The sequence below is a fragment of the Oryzias latipes genome, chromosome 24 (genome assembly GCF_002234675.1).
Source record: "Oryzias latipes chromosome 24, ASM223467v1".
NCBI classification, from domain to species: domain Eukaryota; kingdom Metazoa; phylum Chordata; class Actinopteri; order Beloniformes; family Adrianichthyidae; genus Oryzias; species Oryzias latipes.
In genome coordinates, this window is record NC_019882.2 from 20573700 (window position 1) to 20593953 (window position 20254).

At 44.9% G+C, this 20254-nt stretch overlaps 1 protein-coding gene across 4 annotated transcripts; it reads right to left on the reverse strand.

Moving 5' to 3' along the window:
- Window positions 1-1755: 1755 nt before the first annotated feature.
- On the reverse strand, window positions 1756-18133 carry map3k7 (mitogen-activated protein kinase kinase kinase 7). 4 transcript variants are annotated; one of them, XM_011492054.3, is made up of 18 exons: window positions 18017-18133; window positions 17342-17461; window positions 17155-17265; window positions 17016-17081; window positions 16881-16926; window positions 12770-12908; window positions 11221-11345; window positions 10475-10603; window positions 10259-10389; window positions 9829-9910; window positions 9087-9208; window positions 8867-9008; window positions 8562-8642; window positions 6967-7037; window positions 6766-6856; window positions 6024-6085; window positions 5829-5944; window positions 1756-2826 (listed from the first exon to the last, which is right to left on the reverse strand). In XM_011492054.3, the coding sequence occupies exons 2-18, from the start codon at window positions 17432-17434 to the stop codon at window positions 2646-2648; spliced, it is 1788 nt and encodes a 595-aa protein (XP_011490356.1). In that variant the 5' UTR covers window positions 17435-17461; window positions 18017-18133; the 3' UTR covers window positions 1756-2645. The 4 variants fall into 4 exon arrangements, with proteins under 4 accessions (XP_011490356.1, XP_011490357.1, XP_011490355.1 ...); XM_011492055.3 differs by having other exon boundaries at window positions 17868-18111; XM_011492053.3 differs by having other exon boundaries at window positions 17847-18111.
- Between the last annotated feature and the right edge of the window lie 2121 nt (window positions 18134-20254).

The following is a 20254-nucleotide window of genomic DNA, read 5'->3' on the forward strand; positions in this document are numbered from 1 at the left end:
GGGTGCCCGGAACTCCTGGGTGGTGGTGGGGTGCTCGTCTGGGGCTGTGGGCGTCCCTCTCCGGTGGGGCCCTGCGTTGGGCTCTTCCGGCGCGGCGGGGGGCTGCTTTCCTGGCTGGGCTGGGGCGGCGCTCTCTTTCCCTCTGCGCCTCCCTGCTCTCTGGCTCTGGGGGCCTCGCGGCGGTCCTGCTGGCCCTGGCCTGGGTGGCGGTCTTGGTCGCCCGGGGGGCGGTTGTTCCCTGCCTGTTCCTGTGTGGCGTTGGGGGAATTCCGGCTGCCGCTGCTGCTGCGGCGGGGGTATGGGTGTGGGGGTGGCTGGGCGCTCCTCCTCCTTCTTTTCACATTCCACCATCCATTTTAGAAGAACATAAACACTCACCTGAGCACAGGTGTTAGCTCACCTTTGCACTAATAGTTTGCATGATTGAATGAATGAAAGATTTCACACTAGTTGGTTTAAAGGCATAGGTATGCGTTCGTGAACACTATCTGTTTTGTGTGCATGTTGACATGTGGACATTTTTGCGGCTAGCAGGTGTGTTGATAATATTTGAGTGTGTGTGAACAGGCCCCGCCCTTTTTGTACTACATTTGAACCGTACCGTAACGATAAACAACCAGTAAACCTGTCTGCTCTATGCTGCTTCATGGTCTTACCCCCCTTCCCCTCCTATTATCACCCTCCTACCCCCCCCTCTCTCTAACGTCCCTCTCTCTTCTTCCCCTCTTTCCTTTTCCGTCCGGTCCAACACCAAAGATTTTCAAACATGATTGAAATTAATAAAGTTTGGCCTCAATTACAAAAGGGGTTTATTCAGACATACCTTTGGTTTGTCTGAAGATGAATAACCCCTCTTGTTAAAATAAAATATGTCCAACACAAGAGGCCCTCAGCTCTCATCTGTTTGCCTAGCTGTTGGACAGGACAAGTTAAAAAAAAAAAATAAATAAATAAAACAATAAAAAAAAAACATTTTGAACAATGATGCAAAAACTGCAGCTGGAGTTTTATGACTTGCTGCCGTTTCAAAGATTTGGGCACTAAAAGGTTAAACCGAAGAAAATCAGAGCAAAGGATTTCAGATTTAGAAGACCCGACCAAAAGTCTCCACTGTTGTAACCTGATAGTTCTGTCATAGTGTCAGACTCAGTAGCACTGCCACCTATTGTCCGATCCCTACTCAACCGCTGGAGGCCAATCACAGCCTTTCCTGCATCATCTGCTGGTTTTGGGGATGCACCTCTGTTCTCTTGACACGCTGTGAGGCCCCTCCCACCTCATTTGCATAGCATTTTAAAGAAAAGTTAGCAGAATTGAACAGCCATCTATATTCTGAAAAGGAATTCCAACAACTGACTAAGGAGATTTGTGGGACTGTCAGGAATGTTCAACATTTCTTATTTTGCCTTGAAAATTTTCTGGTTTATCTCTATTAGCCACAGCTTTCCTTCTATTTGCTGTTGCTCTTTTGGTTGTTGTTGCTTGTAGGTTTTGTCATTTTTCTATACATCCTTTGTGTTTAGCACCTTGTGGACTAAGGCCTGTTGATGAGAAGAGCTCTACAAACACAGGGATTGAAGAATTAAGTGATGAAACATCCTTTTCCACCGACCAACAGCTGTTAAAGGTTTAGGACTCCCACATGGTGGCGCTAGTCTTCCTACATAGTTGTCATCTTTGCACGTGTGCAGAACATTTCACTTCTCTATTGCTGAGGACATGTGGAGGATCAAGACAAAAGGCCAAACTTCAGCGTTCATGAAGCAGAAACAGCTTTTGAATCAGCAAAAATGTACAGAACTGGGCTTTACAGTGCAGCTGAGCAGAGCTTGAATGCACCTCTATGCTGCTTTTATTCACACTAAACACACCAGGATCACATCTTGTAATGCAAAGAACCACACGTCTGATCCCAGCATCCAGGTCACGTCCAGAAGATGGGGGCGGGGCCAACAGCTGGGGGATGCAGCGTCTTTGGCTCAGACCGAACCCTGTCTGAACCTGAAACATTCACGCGGTGTGGGAGCAGCAGGACATTCACCCCACAGGTGAGCCTCGGCTGCAGTCAGTCCGCACCTCCATCGCCTACGATGCGCTCGCAGGCGGAGGAGCGCCAACGCCAGGTCACCAACCGGGCCGTACAGTCCAGACTCCTCAAGTTTTCTTTTAAAACCAAAAAGTTTAAATAGCAATAAAAGTCGTCTAAACGTAGTAACTGTGCAAAAACAACAGAGTTGGATCTAAAGCTGGTGAGAAACATGATGATCATCTAAAAGAATGTCGTCACCTCCGTCGGGTATGAAGAAGGAAAGTCTCCGTAGCTCCTCTGTCAGACATGATCCGACCTGAACTTCAGCCGACCGCTAAGGCAACATGTGAACTAAAAGGAGAGCTGAGCAGATCCTCCAGCAGATTCAGGGATAAAACATCTACACACAAAAATCTACAGGGCGGTTAAACCAGGAGGGGCTGTGAGGATGGTGGGGAACTGGTTTTCATGTGAACTTCACGTCCCAGAGAGGCTGTGAGGAAGTGCAAACTCCTTTGAGAAGTCTTCCTGGAGGGGCTCTGGATGGAGCCAGGCCGGGGGGGGGGGGTAGTGTTGAGAGTGCAGGGGGGAGGGGAGTGGGCGTGTCTCCGTTTCATCAGGAAGTGCCCTGCCTCTTCTGCTGCTGCACCCGGATCAGCTCCAGCTGCTTCTTGCACTTCTGGTAGTAGGTGGACAGACTCTTGTTCTCCTCCAGCAGCTTCTTGTGCTCCTGCACCAGACGGGACGTGTTCTGCTGGTCCTTCTCGTCTTGGTCCAGTTCAGCGATGAGCTCCTTCCTGCTCAAGACACAAACAAACCGCCATGAGACTTCCTGAGACTTTGGAAAGTCCCCTTTTCTTCTGAATAAAAACTCTGTAGGGGATCCGCCGTCGGCTGGATGAAGCTCGTCTGCTGGACTTTAAATGTGTAGTTGTAGATTTAGATAAGTAAATTCTTCTCTTTGAGTTCTGGTAAATCGCCTGTCCGTCCTGGGGGAGGATCCCTCCTTCATGTGGACACCCCTGAGGTTTCTTCGTTTTTCCGGAATCCGGTTTTTTGGGAGTTTTTCCTTACCGCGAAGGGGGGTCTAAGGGCAGGGATGCCAGTATAGTTTAGTCAGTTTGTTAGTTCATTTTAGTATTTTGCTATTGAACTCTTTGTATTCGTGATCCTTTTGAGTTCATGTTTCACTTAAGCCCATCGAGACGACTGTTGTTGTGATTTTGGGCTATACAAATAAAATTGAATTGAATTGAATTGAATCGGAGGACTTCATCCACCAAATCAGTGGCCCCCAAATCCAGACCGTGAGGGCCGGTGTCCTGCTGGTTTTCCAGAAACCCTGCCTTATTTGCTGCTGACTACCTTGATACCTTGTTTAGCCAATATGGAGCTTCAATGGCAGGTTGGTTAGAAAACATGTAGGAGAGGTCTGGATTTGGGGACCCCTGCACTAAATGCTTAAAGCTCTGGACACACCAGGCATGTGAAAATGTGGGTTTTCACATTGGACAAGCAGGGAGGGGCTTCTTCTTTATCGTTTTCTCTTTTTTTTACTAACACTTGTCCACCACCTACAGTTGGAAGAGGCTTGATGTGGAATGTAGAAGCGGAGCAAATGTCCTGACTCTTCCTCCAGGCTTTTTCTTTCACAGCTCTATTCCAATATATGAAAGATTTGGCTTAGTTTCACTCCAGCAAATATTAATTTATCCTCCATGATCAATTTTTAAACTGAAAATTCAAGAAACTGAAAAGTCCCCATACATAGGTTACTACCACGTCTGACAAATTCAACCTAGTTTAGTTTTCAGCGCTTGTTCAATGGCCACGTGTTTTGTATGATGAGCCCAAAACCGGTCGTAGAAACATTTGAGCTGCGTGCAAATGCACAAGTTTTGAACGCAGAACGCAGAAACGCACATTTCCATAGATTTTTCATGAACATAGTTTAAGACCTATGGTTGAGATAATAATCAAAGTAACTTGTTACAAATGTTCTTGTTTCATATCTCCTTCTAAATATTTGTAGGATTCAGGGCTCCAGACTGCGAGCAATTGGTCGCATTTTGCGACCAAAATTTGAGAGTGTGCGACTAAATTTTACATCCAGTCGCACATGTGCGAGCAGTAAATTTGCCTCCCCCACCCTTCGTATTTTTTTATACATTAAACGTGGAAGGGGCACGTCAATGATCTATGAAATAATCAATGAGACGCGAGCGCACACGCACGCAGGCAGGCACACACACTCGCGCACATACTCATGAAACGCAAGCACGAACACTCTCGCGTGATGCCTGTGTGTTAGGCGGCCACTGCGTCTGAGAAGAATAGGAAAAGTCACTGTGAGTGGCTAAAATGCGTGTAGGGGGAGGGGCCTAGAGCTGACCAACCAATCACAGTGGGGTATATGACTCTTGGGGGCGTGGCAATGACAGGGTTTTGCAAGCAGGAAACCTGACAGCCCCCTCCCCGGACCACATTAAGGAGTTCTTTACTTTCCTTTCTAGAACGTATCTATTCGCTCGTAATTTTCTAAATACATGCAGTCCGTGCTGAACTTTTCTCTGGGTCACACAGATCCGGAGGAAGGTTTAGGTTTTGGTTACGGTTACGGCGGCGCATCATACGGGTTACGGCAGCACACCGCTCCCGTCCCGCGGGAGTCGGGTCAGCTGAGGAGAATAAATGCCCCCGACGTACATGCGTGACAGCTAACGGGGCTTGAACTTTAAACACGCTCGAGCAAAAACAACATTAGTTTTAGACACACTGAAAATACGTGGGGAAAATGCAACGATAGACGTGTTTGAGATGAACCAGCACCTCGCCTGGATCGTTGGGGAGACCAGGCGGGGGGGGGCTGTGAGATGAAAGCGAATCTGCAGCAAGACTGAAGGAGAACAGGAAATTGGAGCTGTCCTTAACATTCAATTTAGATTTAATATTCTTCTCCCCCTTAGTATGATCTGTGTTATTATATATTTTATGATTATTTGAATGTTTTGTAATGTATGTAGCCTTTTTTAATGAATTGGTATTTTAAATTATTTTAATTAATCCCTCCACTACAAAAACCATCAGGACACATGTCCCATAATGCATTGTTTTGTAGTCTGTAGGGCAGCTTTCAGTCAGTTCAGTTTTCAGCTGTGTCTGGGTAGGTTTGCCCCTTGCCCCACCCCTTTCTCGCGATATTTTTGCGATGATTGACAGTTAATGTTGGAGCAAAAACAAATATATGTCACACACCAGGTGATCTGCGCAGCGTTGAGTTCACCTGGGTGATCTCAAACACGCTTGTTGTGCATCTTGGCTGCACCTATTTGGTGTCACAAAGATAAATTTCCATCCGTTTTCTTTACTTATTTGTACTGTCATGACAGCGATGGTGATGTCAGTTTACCTGTTGTTGCATCTTCAAAAGTGCAGAATAAAATGTGACACTGAATTTGAAACAGCACATTGTAATTTCTGCATCTATTATTAAAGTATTTATTAGTAATACAGTGGAAATTAGTAGATTTGGTTAGAATGTTGATTTACGGTATGCGCCCCTAAATTTTCTGGTTGTGCCCCTAAAATTTTCAGTTAGGGGCCACTGTGCTCCTGGTGAAAAAAGTTAGTCTGGAGCCCTGGGATTGCATTTTTTAAATTCTCTTTTATCAACATTGTCATTCTTTTGGACAGTTCTACTTCCAGTTTCTGCATCCGTGTTTTTAGTAAATATGTCTTTGGGATGGATTCGACTTGTTGTGTGGCGTCATGTCAGGATTGGGGTCAGGCCCACACTCACTTCCTCTGGATCAGCAGGGCGATCTCGGTTTGAACCTTCAGGTACTCCTGAGCCATCTTGCAGTGCTGCTCAAACACGGCCATGGACTCTTTAGAGTTGGGACACGGTGCCAGGGGCTGAAAACACACAACGGAGCGCCTCAGCTACAAATGTGCATCTTACTTCAGAGCAGAGGTTTAGATGAGAGTCACGTACCTGCAGCTGATGATCCAAAGTGAGATAGGCCATGGGAATGGAGTTGTCTGAGCCGTTAGTGTCTGAGAACAGAGCGGGACAACTTTCAGCACCTTGGATTCTGGTGAGATCTCACCCAGGTCAAAGGTCAAACCACTGGGAAAACAACACAGCTCAAAAAATGCATCCGTCTTCAGGACCCACTGAATCCCTTTGGCAAGTTAGATTCACCAAGTAAACAATGAAGCATGTTTTTGGACTGGAAGAATGCAGAAGGCCTAGAGAAAACCCACCCATGAATGTGGACAACATGCAAACTCTACACAAAAAGGTCCCAGCTGGGATTTGAACCAAGGCCTTCATGCTGTGAGACGGGAGTGCTAACACACACCCCTGTGCACAGAAATAGGCACTTTGTCATACCACCACTAGGTGGCGCACGCTTGACCCCATTTGTTTGAAATTCAAACCTACTAACATCTTGCTTTCTGATCTGTGGGAGGATTAAGACGATCTGTCAACATTTAACACACAAACCTCTGACATGGGGCGTGGTCACGTGGACATTTTACCCGCGTAAAAGGTCTGCTCCAAATGTTTGAATCCAGCTAATATTCTCAATTTGGACAACGATGGTATCCAATGACGACCACTAAGTCGACACAAATCCCCGGGTCACATGACCGCACGCCTTGTCCTGTTAGCCTGGATGGAGTCTGGTATCTGCAGACGGGCCGGAGTGCTGCAGGATGCGTTGATTTACCTGTGGGGTCATCCGGGGAGAAGTAGCCTCTGCTGGGTTTGTCGGCCGGCATCATCCTGGGACTGGACGAGCGGCTGCTGTTCCTGCTTCCCTGTAGGATGGAAGCGCGAGAGCTGAGGCTTCAAACTGAGCATGACAGCATTTCTGATCCTTTCATTAAGAACGTGTGAAATAAAAAACCTCTTCTGTGCCAAACTTTACCTGACTGGACTCGGCGTTGACGATAGCTGGAAGGTCCTGCACAGAACGACGCCTCTGAGCCTCACACGTAGCTGTAGGGGGGGAAGGGGGGGTAACATGAGGACAGACGGGTGAGACCACTTCAGAAATCCAGTCCTACAAATGCCTCTTAAGGAATAAAACATTCAGATTTGTGGGGAATAAGCTGCACGTCCATCAGCAGCACAGCAACCTTCTCCGTCTGATGCTGCCGAGCGCCGAGTCACCCGTTTAAGGTCAGAGGTCACATCATCCCGAGAAGAACGGCTTCCATGGACAATCAGCATCAATGAAAGCCCTTCAGGCAGTAAATCAGCTGCACAGCACTCACTGCAGACCCACAGAGCTCCAGACTCCCTCTGACATGACGGAGCAGAAGATTGAAGAACCAGCTGAAGCAGAAAACAGACTTTTTCACGTTTCCTCTTCTTCATCTGGCCTTTTTCATCCATCATCACTGCATCCGTCTTTGCTCCCTTCTCCTTTTTTACCTCATCAATGCAGAAAACATCCCCCTCTGCAGACCAAAATTGGTTTCATTTGAATGTTTTGGAATCAACAGCATATAGTGACACAAAGTGACACATATGCGATCTATGATACTCCGCTTTGGGGGCAATCTTTAGCATTTTAAGCTATGAGAGGCCAGAATGGGAATAAATGAGTCTGGAGCTCCGGATCTCCAGGTTCAAGTCTTCTACAATCACACACACCATGAAGACAAACAAAACACAGAACTGTGACGTACACAATACTTGTGTTTGACGCACCCGTACCCACCCGTCCTCCCAGTGGAAGACGATCCAAAGCAACAGTAAGGCGGATAAATCTGCAGATTTTTGTGTCCGAGTGAGGATTTCTGGTTTGATCAGACTGAATGTTTGAGTTGGGTCAGGGTCTCTTCTGCTTCAGCGTCTCATGAAGCCGTTAAAAGCTTTCTGCCCGCTTCTCCACATCAAACCGAATAAAGTTCTATCTCAGCAACTAAAGAGATGAAATGTGTTTGAAATCAATGGCTGTGACTGGAGGACATTTTTCAGCCTCATAGTCTGTCACACTGGAGACATCGTCTACATTTGATCATCTGGCTTTTCTTTCAATTTTCCTAAAAATAAAAGTTGATCTAGGAAGAAACTTCATGCAAAAGAACTCAATCTGAGTGACAGTGTGGGCTTTTCTCCTCCATGTAGGTCTGCTGTAAAGTGAACCAGAAGGAAGGAAGGAAGGAAATCCTCTACGCTGGAAGATGAGGACAAACACAAAGCTCAGGAGTGAGGAACTGATTTTCTCCAGGATGACAGAAAGCAGCCACGAGTGAGAGCAGTCATCTTCATCAGCATCTGAGGAAGATGAGCTGAGCACTGATGGGGAGCTTAAGTTCTGCTTCTGCCAGATTAAAGCCAGAGGAAACACAAAGCAGGACTCTGCTGCATGCTACTCCATGAGGAGCACAGACAGAGGGAATGCTGGGTAGAAACTTAGCACCACATGGAGCGACGCACAGCAGAGCTACAACCACCACAGCAACCCAAAAAGGCTCCACCCGATCACCAGGAGGCCCACTGGTCCACAGGTACCTGTGACGACGATCTTGGGGACGTCCAGAATGGTTCCGTGGGACGCCGTTTTACGGTGGCCTCGCCTAAACTGTGTGGCTGCTGCAAAAACACACACACACGTACAGCTGCCAGCATGCAGACGGACGGGCGGGGTCGCCGCAGACATGCAGAGCGCAGACACATGCAGCCTGTGCGACACAAAAGCAGCCCCCCTGCTTCTGCGCTGGTTAGATCCAAGGGTCAGGGTGGGGCACAGGAGGCTACAACAACAACCTGAATCCAGAGCAGCACATGGGGGTCACGCTCCCCCTCTGTATTCATACCTGCAGGGGCAAACGCCGCCTTGGGCTCCAGCTCTGACAGATCTGCACTCATCCTCTTGCCGTCACCCAAGCAGAGAGTTCGAGCGGGCAGACTCTCCACGCTGCCCCCCCTGGACAACGGCAAAGACCTCAGAGGATCTACCTGCAGGAAAAGAGGAGAAGCCTCACTTGTCTGACGACCCCCCCTGATCAGGGTTCAAGGACAGGAAGGGAGCAGCACCTTTGGTTTGAAGGCCGGGAACTGAGGCGTGATTTTGATGGTGTCGTTGCTCCCCTGAGAGTCGCTGTGCTCCATGTTGGCGTCACTTTTGTTGCTGGTGTTGGTGTAGTCCAAATATGAAACTGGACAAACAGCAGACAGGGGGGGGTTCCTTCACATCAGAGCCCTCAACTCAGAAAATACTGTAGCAAAGACAGTCAGAAGCTCTGCAGTTCTCCAGGATCCCTCAAAAGACTTCAGTCCTCAAAACCAGGAAGTTAGAAACAGTCTGGAAAGCTTTTTCTAAGAATGAACTTTTTCTTCGCACAACAGAAGAGACCACTTTGAAAAAAACAACAGAATGGTAAATGTTCGGTTTGGTTTTCTAAATGCAGAGATCTCAGAAGGGTTTGCTGTAAATTTCCCAACATTCATTTGTTTTGAATGGACCTTTATTTTTGAAAGACATTTGAAATGATTTATTAATGGATTTTAATTTTTATGTAGCTCTGCAGCAAAAAACAAAACTAGAGTTATGAGCCGTTGTCTAAAGCTGTATCGTTTAGAGTTGCTTATAATTAAAAACAAAAGATTTACTCAAAAGCAAACAAAACAATATTAGATTATGGATTTGAATTGGATCAAATTAAATCATTTTCTAATCTGAGCCCTAAACACTGAATCTAGAGCTCAAAACCGTTTGTTCTGTGTTTGTTCTCGGCACTCCTCAGGGCTCTGCACGTGGACCTGCTTTGCTTGGTACCTGTGCTTGTTGCAGAGTTGATCTGTCCGTCATCGGAGTACAGGTACGGGTACTGCAGAGGAACGTCCGATTCTGGGAAATACTACAATAAATTTAAAAAGAAACAATCGGGTTAAAAGCCTGCAACAAAACTGGACGTTTCATGAGTCATCGTTTCAGATTTGACAACAAAGGTTCATTTCTTGAATTTGAGTTGAGCTGAAAAGAGTAAAAGCTCTGAACACATTTAACCCTTAAAGTAAAAATTTAAAAAAACCTAAAAGTTTTTTTAAAGGTCTGAAAATGTTATTAATGTGTCAGTTTATGACTGAAAAGGGAAAAACTAAAAGAAAAAAATGATGGATTAATGACTGAACCTCAGGTCCTGTCAGCTTCTTTTGTTTCCAAACACAACATCAGTAAAAAACTCCTTTATTTACAGATGGATCACCTTCATTAGATGACTCATGATCTTCACGATCTCCTCCATGGAGGGCCGCTGAGAGGGGTCTTTGGACCAGCAGCGAGTCATCAGGCTCTCTATGGGCTTGGGGAGGTTTTTAATTAACGGAGGTCTGGTCCCTGAATGGAGAAGAGACGTTGAAAATGGCGGCACGTCTTTCATCTGCTCTCCTGGTGGACTTGGCGAGGCCTCTGAAAGACTCACCGTTGTGCACCGCCCACATGATCCGGAAAGCCGGTCCTCCGATCTCGTCGAAGGGTTTTCTGCGGGTGATGACTTCCCAGAGGATGATGCCCCAGCTGAAGACGTCGCACTTCTCGCTGTAATTGCTGCCTGTGAGCGCAGAGGAAACGCCGCTGCTGAGAGGGGAGCTTTGATTTCATCTCTCCTTCAGAGGGAAGGGGGGGCAATATTTGCCTAGGAACAGCCCCTGTGTTGCTTCATTAGCGAGTATCTTATTGCAAAATGAAGGAGCAGATCAGAAAAGATCCTTCAAAGCGGCTGCACTGGGAGCTCCCATGCAAATTAGCAGCTCAGAGTTCACAGAGAGGGCAGCAGCGAGCGGCTTAATTGCACTGGAGGCTTGTAACTTGCCTCCCAAAACAAGATAATGACTAAGCACTAATTCATCTTCCCTCCTTCCCTCCTCTGCAGGAACGCAGCTCCTCGTTTAGCCAGACATTAGGCTCCTGGCTGAATTAGAACACAAAGTGTTGTTTCCTTGGGGAAATAAAGGGACCAGCATTAATCCATTCATCTTCTCGCCACGCTCGGTAGACTACCATCAATAAAGAAAAAGAGCGCCGCAGCTGGTGAGGAGTCGCTGATTAATGCGCCTCCGCTGAGACATTAGGACGCAATTAAGGTGAAGGGTGACAAAGCAAAGTCAGGTGCGAGAACGAGGAAAGAACTGAGGGCGGCCCGGGAGAATCCACCCCTCCCACACTTGCCTTCAAACACCTCCGGAGCCATCCACGCCGCGCTGCCTTTGTTGTTGGTCATGTGGGTCTGAATGTCACACGCGGTTCCAAAGTCACAGATCTTCAGCACGGTGCCTCCAGCCACCAGGAGCAGACTGCAAGCAGGGACCAACAGAGGCTGTGAGGAAGACGGCGGAACACGTGCTAACAGATGATAAATGCTCATCTGCAGAACCGTTGTGATAACTGAGGAAAAATGTTCGTCTGAGCAGAAGGTTCTACATCGTCAGCGTGAAATGAGCCAATGCTTCCAGAGGAACATCGTTTCATGCACACGTTGTGGTGGCCGAAACCAAAAAATGCAACAACTCTTGCACGAAAAGAAGAAGAAGTAGTGTTGTAAAGCTTAAGTTACAAAAATCAAAGGCCAACAACGACTGAGTATCAGTCACTCCTCCTAAAAAGATTGCAATGGATTATCAAAGACGGGATCACTGGGATTATCTGAATCAGCAGTGGTGACTCTGGATTAGAAACACTGGCTTTCTAATCATTTTTAAAGGTCCACCAACATTCAGCCTAGGTAATTTATTTGTAGTACCAAGTTTATTCAGAAGTAGTACTTTTATACTCTACAGCAGGGCTGGATGGTGTGACGATACTTTGTCTAGTCAATAGAAAATATTGATCACTTAGATGACTGTCTGACACTTACGACACAGGTGCTTAACAGAAATATTTTAGAAGACTCCTGATGACAGCAGACGTGTTTCGGACCAGAAGAAATGACCCGTCTAACCCAACGAGGACCTACCTAAAAAAAGGGTCAAATTCTGTTGCCATTATAAGGCCCATGCCTTTGTTTGATCCCTATCTGAGGTAAAAAAAAAAAAAAGCCCCCCTGCACCCCACCCCACCCATGAGGAGCACTATGCCAGACACATGTCAATGAGTTGATGTCATCGTCTGGACCAACAAGTGAAATTTTCTTCTTTTTAGAATAAAAATTAGAATAAATATTCTAATAGTGGTGTGTTTACATTTTTATGTCCCCTGTACAATTAAAGGAAAACAAAACCAGATTTTCTAGAGGGGGTGCACATTGCAGAAAAACAAACCCCTTTTAATACTGATTCAAAGTGACTTGCAGAGACCAAATTCTCAACATTTTCTTATTAAATATTGCTCGGTCAGCCGTAGTCTGAAGAGAACAATAAAAGAAAACGGACAACTACTGGCATTTTTGGCATCATCTCACTGAGAGTAAAGATATTCAACGTCTACAGCGGCTGTCTGATACAACACTCCTTACTTTGTGATCTGTGTTGGAATAATTAGGAATTTTTAAAACTCTTTTGATACTTGAAACCAATAAAATTCCAGCATTTTAAGGATAGGAAGCAGATAAACTGAAGTTTTATTCCAGTCGTAAAAATCTGTAAATTTTGGTGCTGAATTCTAGTGAAAGGTCATGATGAGGTGTAATGAGAAAACATACAAAACAGTGGAGTACAGTGAGGTACAGCAGGAGACGGGGGAGTGTGTGACGCGAGGAAGAGCAAGAGGAGGAGGAGCGTACTTTGGTGGCTTGAGGTCCCTGTGAATGAGAGCCTTTGGTTTCATGCCATGGAGATAGGCCACGCCCTGGGAGCACTGTAAACACCAACTCATGGCATGGGAGGCAGTGTAACAGGGGAGGGGTTCAGCACCATGCAGCACTGTGGACAAGAAACACAGTCACCACACCGGGTACACACAGCAGGAGTCCAGCAGAACCAGGCTGGGTCAAAGGTCACCACAGACTTTTGCAAACGTTCCTCACAATTCGACCAAAATGCATCAAAAGCCTCGTTTCCACCGAGCACGGTCAGGTCCGGTAAGGAGTGGTATTGTACCGTCCAGTTAATTCTGGTGAGTGTTTCCACCTCACTTCCACTGATCGGTTTGTTTTCACGGCGCATGCGTGGTGCAGACTGCTAGCATGTCATTGCAGCACGAGGACTAGAAAAGCAACAACAATTCCTCAAGCTCACCCGTTCAGTTTCCCCAAGAGGTACGGTTCAGTACTGTTTAGTGGGTCCAGTTTACAACGGAAAAGCTCAAAATACCGGACCGGACTTTTCAGTGGAGACGAGGCAAAACATTTGATCAGCAGAGCAGCTCAGAGCTTTTATCCCACTTCAGAGCGTTTAAAGGACTGCTTAGTGAAACATGAAATACTTTCACGAGCAAACTCCTTCAAAGTGATCCTCTCTGACTGCTGGTGTGTGAGAGCAGAATCTAAACCAATCAGCATCAGTTTACTGCAACTTAGACCACAGAGACATGGACATTTCAGGTCTTTGCTCTGTTTGTTTGCATGTTTGGCACACAAAAAAACAACACAAAACACAGTTATAAAAATGAAGGCGATATTAAAACAATTTCCATTATCTAAATCCTCTAACCTATATTTGAAAAGCAGTAAAAAAAAACTTCTCAGATAAAAACACAAAACTATTATGTTCAGCAGGCCCTTTCTAAAACTGAAAAGAAAAAAAAAAACTACCGTAATTTCCGGACTACAAGCCGCTTCTTTTTTCCTGCGCTTACAGCCCTGCGGCTTATTCAGTGACGCGACTAATTTATGGATTTAATTAGCGGCAGCCATGTACGTACTTTCGAACTCAGTGAATAGTTTGAATTCTTTGTCTAACACCAAGCACAAGGCATTTATATTCAACACACCTCTAAGCAGCCAAACAGCATGGAGTTGACTTCAGGTCTTAGACACTTCAGTCATGGTTCAACAAAATGAAACACGCATGCCCGGCCGCATCCCAGAATCCTTTGGTGCCATTAGACCCAACGTGCACCAGATCGCCGCTACAATATGATGAAGCTTTCAAGTTAAAAGCAATCGTTAAAAGCAGCGTGAAAAAGTCCACCGTCACCAACGGGTTTGGAAAAGCCGGTTTGCTGCGTGACGGAGAGAACAGCGCATGGAGTGAATTTACACTCCATTTACGGTTTCTAAGGAAACCGTAAAAGCGGAATTTTGCTTTGAAAAACTCACAGCCTCCGTGTGAGCTGGAGACATCTTCTCCTGCTGATTGAGCTGCGGGGCCGATGGCAGTCTGATGGCTCCCACACGTAACAACGCATCCGCCCCCCATACACAAAACGTATAGTATTAAGTCCGATTGCTTTGCACAGAAACTATTTGCTCCATCCACCGGCGCAACGGGGATGAAGTGCTCCTCCCTGAAGCCGCCCTGGCCAGAGGTGTCGGAGTAGATAGGAAGGGGAGACAAGGAGCGCGCGGGGCGGGAGCGGAGCGCAGAGGCTTCTGAATTCTGACGCACGCGCCGCACTGAGGCGCGCGTATCGCGCTGAGGCGCGCGCTTTTCAGTCGCCGCTGCTGTATTTTACCGGTGTGTTTTTTAACCAGCCCTGTTACTCCCATAACGCTGCTGCGACACAAGCGGAAGGAGAGCTTTTCCCGTTCACCCCTCCATGCACTGCTGATACTTGCTCATTCTTAAACACGTACAACAGAATGGCGAGCCGGGCATTGGCCCCGCCTTTAGCCCCTAAGACTCATGGGAAATGTGGAATCGCGGATGTAAATTTCCTCATCATAACTGAGGGATGTAATGTTGATTATATGGTTACTGTTTGTAATTTTATGTATGATACGTAGATTGTCAATAAGTAAAAAAAAAATGAAATAAAAACACCATAACTGAGGAACTTGTGAACAGAATAGAGGTCCATGCTGTTTGGCAGATGTCGATACACTCAAATACATGAGCCAGAGGCTAAGTTGGCACCACCCCCAATGTGCTAATGAATTGCACTCACTCTGGGATGCTGTCCGTGATCGGTCAGGATGACAATATCGCCTAACATTTGCGCGGCTTGTACTCTGACGCGGCTTGTGTATGCATAAAACGAATTAAACACGTGAAAATGGGTGGGTGCGGCTTGTAATCGGGTGCGCTTTGTAGTCCGGAATTTACGGTACATATATTGTGACTTTTTGGCCACAACACAAGTGACTTTATCTGAATGTAGTTTACAAGTTTGCATCAGTGATCGGATGCTGTGCATGAATGTCGGAAGAAATTAAGAAAAGTCCACAAACATTGGAATGCAAAGTCTGCTTCATACATCTGAGCTGTACTGCCCTTGTAATGCAGCCACAAGAGTATAATGGATGGAGTCATCTGCAAAAAAAAACCCACTTGAGTCTTAAAGTCCCACCCTGATCATCTTTTGATCTATTTTCAAAGTGTTCCCAGTGGACTTTTAATTATGTTAAGCTGTTTTATAAGCCAAACACCATAATCGTTTATAGGACATGGATTCTGCAGAGTAGCAGAAATGTATAAGAAGTTCACGTCTGAGTTGTGGGCGGGAATGTTGGCGTGGAGCAAACCCCCCCGCAATTCCTCTCCTAGTTGCTGAGGACTCTCTGTTTACATGCCCTCACGCTAGCTTACAGCCCCCCCACACCACCAAACTATCCAGCCGTAAAGTTTAGATCCAGATTCCAGCTCAGACGAGGAAAAAAAAAACGTATAGTATAGTACAGTGTTTTTCAACCAGTGTGCCGCGGCACACTAGTGTGCCGTGGGAGATGGTCAAGTGTGCCGTGAGAAATTGCACTCATTAACTGATCTAAAAGCAATTACCATCTCCAGGAAATCAGCTATTTGTTCATCCAAACAGGCCCTGATAAAACACTGAGAAGTTAAGAATATGAAATATCATAAAATTATTTTTTCTTTGTGTTTATATGATTCTATTAAAGACATTTTGATAAGAATAACAGGATACCGCGATTTAGCTGCAGCTATAACTGTGTAAGGAAAATTCCCGCCCCTTTAACTGTCTCCACCAATCATTCTTGAAGGCTTAATCACATGTCATCAGTCTGACCAATCAGAAGTGGTTAAAGTATTCACTTCCTTGTTTCGATTTAGCGCAGAAAAGTCTCTCTGTTCTTACAAAAATACCAGCTAAAGCTCGTCTTTAGCGGCGTAGCTTTCCACAGAATCTGGTATCAGACTGGAACAAGTGAACAAAACCATGAAGCTCAAAGACGCTGGTCTTTCTGCGGTCGGCGGATTACGGGCACTACATCTCCCATGATGCAGTAAAGTGACTGTCTTAGCGCACAATGAGTCTCTCCTCTTAACGTCTTAAAACAACGAACACACATCAAACAGTTTTTGAATCTTTTCACTTAATTTTTAATACATCTTTTAGAAAAAACAGCTGCAGCTTCCAGCGTTTTCTGCAACAGTTATCACAAAAATGCATGTGAGATTGCAGAGCGGCTGTAGATCAATACAGACTGAGTTTTTCTTTTTTTTTTATTTATCTATTTTTTTGGATGCTGGTGTGCTGCGGGATTTTTGTCAAGGTTAAAGTGTGCCGTGGCTCAAAAAAGGTTGAAAAACACTGGTATAGTACTCATAATATCTTTTACAACAGAAATAAGATGTTTTTCAAACAGCATTTTTTCGTCTGCTCCTGATTTTAAACGATTTGAATAAAGAATTACTGAGAAATGTAATTTTAGCCTTAATTTTGTTAATATATATGTCCTCCATCATCAGTAAAATGTTACAAAAATGCCATCTTAAACACACCAAAGACACAATTTTCATCTGAGTGAATTTTAAAAGAAAATCTGAGCTCACCATTGTACAGAGATCCTCCTTCAGCATATTCCATCACCAGGCAGACCTGAAGAGACAGACAGAAACACATTTCAGAATTAGCCCCAAACTTGACTTTCTATTGGTTTTAACCTGGCAAAATGACTGTAACCTTACTGGATTACTGCAGGAGCCATATAACTTGACAATATTGGGGTGGTTCACGCGGGAAAGCTGTCGGAGCTGAAGCCAAACGATAAACGTGACACAGAATTACACCAAACTGGATTTTTGTCTTTAGACCAAGCAGAAATACCTCAACGATGAAGGCTTTCCTCTCGGATTCGCTCTCAATGGTCTTGATGGCAACGTCGTTGCCTTTCCACTTGGCTTTGCAGACCACCCCAAACGCTCCTCTGCCAACCACCTACAGGAGTGGAGCTGTCAGCGTTCAGCAGCAAAGTGACGGCAACACAAACAGACACACTGACGGTGGCACCAACCTCTTCCACCTCAATGTCCTCATAGTTAATTTCTTCAAACGGATATCCGGGTGGCGTTTCCAGCATTTCGGAGGGTGGTAATGTTAGAGACATTACTAGCTAAGGTTAGCTAGTAAATTACTATGGAAAAAAGAGCCATTTCAATCAAAACACATAAACACTCTGCAAAATAATCACAAATAATGAGATATAAGCACACTGACGTTGCTATTTTAAACTAAAGGACTATAATTAACATTCAATATTATTTGCTAAAAGTTCTGAAAAAATACGTTGCTCGTGAACTTTTTTTTTTTTTTTTTTAGCCATTACCCACCACAGCTAACATTAGCCGCACAACAATGTATGTACTAAAAGCTCGTAAAGCTCCAACAGCTAACTTCCGAAAAGTGAAGCTGCATGACTTGCACGGTAACAGCGAACCGCTTTCACAATGACCATCCCAAAGCTGGGAGTAAAGCCAGCACTTTTCTCAGCTTTCTATAAGAGCCAACGGCTAGGTTACCCGCCAGGCCTAGATGCTAACTCGTTAGCTTGAAGGATCCGAGCGCTCGTCGTTGATGCGTCGGCCGGGCCGGCTCTCTGGATATCCGGACACTTCCACTATTCATGCGCAGAGACAAGAGGACCATCATCCATGTTTAGGAAGAGTCCCTCGCTGTGTCTACAACTTACAGGCATATCTTCCTCCAGTCCTCCAGCTGGTTTGTTGTTTTTCTTAACAGAAGCGTTATAGCTTCATCAGGAAGTATGTGCACACCTCTATACTATCCCCGGAACATGGCTGGCGTAGTTGAGTTCCGACCCCACAACAACAACAACAACAACAACAACAACAACTAGCTTTGTTCAAAGATAATTTGGTTTCTGTTCCATCAGCTACCTTTTATTGGGCTTATTTTACTTCTAACATTGAATGGAAAAAAGTCTGGTCTTTACCACTAAAGTACTTCTTAACAAATAAAGTCAAAGAAATCTCTTTTAAACTCCTACACAGATTTTATCCAGCAAAATATTATTTAACTAAATTTAAGGATGACATAAACACCAACTGTACTTTTTGCCAGAAACAGCCTGGGGGGTATTCCAGAAAGCAGGTTATGCTAGCTCCCACGGTAAGTTTGAGGCTAAGGAAGTTGATAACCTCAGCTTTCGGTTCCAGAAATGGAGGTATGTTTCAGGGTATGTCAAGTTGCCATAGCAACTCATGCTCTGAACATAACCTGGTATGGAGCAGGTTCAGTTGAATTAGTTTGTTTTCAGAGAGGTGAAGCAGCATGGCGTGTCCATTTGAAGTTGATTTAGTGGATGAAGAAGCTCAAATAATACTTTTTACACCGTGAGAGGGTGATAAACCCACTTATACCATGGTCCGGTTGAATACTCGATTCTGATTGGCTGCTTCGCGTCGGACGGTTCAGGCTTCCACGCCGTGTGTTAAAAAGTAATAACCGCACACTTCGTCGGCCATTAACCCTTACATATGTATGTTGGAAAAATAAACTTTTTTACTTTGATCTAACTTAATTGTTTGCTATACTTAAGATAAATCTTTTTTTTTTTTGTTAAGTCAGCTTAAAAATAACACGTAGTTATCAGACAGTTGTTTTACTTTCATTCAAATTAATTCAATTAAGTAGGTGTAACTTTAGGGCTGCACGGTGGCGCAGTGGTTAGCGCTCTTGCCTCACAGCAAGAAGGCCTCCAGTTCAAGTCCCAGCTGGGGGACCTGAAAGAGAACATCAATGGGGGACCTTTCTGTGTGGAGTTTGCATGTTCTCCTCGTGCATGTGTGGGTTCTCTCCGGGTTCTCCAGCTTCCTCCCACTGTCCAAAAACATGCTTCATAGGTTAATTGGTTAATCTAAAATGTCCCTAGGTGTGAGAGTGACTGGGTGTGTGATTGAGGACATTCTACCCTGCAACAGACTGGCGAACTGTCCAGGGTGTCCCCTGCCTTCACCCACAAGTGGCCAGGATAGGCTCCAGCAGCCACATGACCCCAAAGGGATAAAACGGAACAGAAAATGAATGAATGAAAAAAGATGTAACTTTGGTGCTGCTGTTAGATTGGCACCACAAGGGATTGTGGGATACCATTCCCTTTGCCTGTCTGGACAGATTTGGGTTTAAGTGTGGGTTTTTGACCAAATGTGTTTAGCTGTTTTACAGTTTTTTAGTTATTTTGACCTACTATGCTTAAGTCTCTGCACCATGAGTGAGAAGGGGGGAGAGGATGATGAGTTTATATAGCAGATGATGAGTTTATATAGCAGCCCTACTAAACGTGAAAATTCAGAGATATGGTATATGGTTACATGTTTCAAACCCTTTTGTTTCATTCATTTTATTGTTATAAAAATGAGAATATCTGCAGCTCAAATTTAGACATATGAAAGTTCAAGAATTATTATTAATTAAGATGGAAAAACTTTAATTGAATTGGAGTAAAATGACATTTAGGTAGATAAATATGTAAATTTGAGTTGTAAAAAAATATTGAGTTGGATATACGTAAGAATTTAGGTTGAATAAATTTAACTCAGTTACTTGTGACCAATTGAATTAATTTAAGTTGGATAAGTGATATATATATATATATATGCGTCACAATGAAAATGGAAATAAGATCTGAACTCATGTGTTTACTTTGTCCGTTCTTTTTCTCCAAGCAGAAACTCTTTCTTTTGCTGATGATGCAGCCGTGTTACTTTTTTGATGGACGTATAATCTTCATACGGCGTCATTAAAATCTCAGACTCCGTCTCAGTGGAGTATGGCGCTCTCTTTTTTTCACCACGCATTTCCATGGTGACTCCAGAAATCGGCGATCCATTGAGAATGTCTTTATGTACTTGCTGTGCACTTGCATTAACCCAGGGTTACCAAGTCGAGGGTTATTACGCTAACTCAC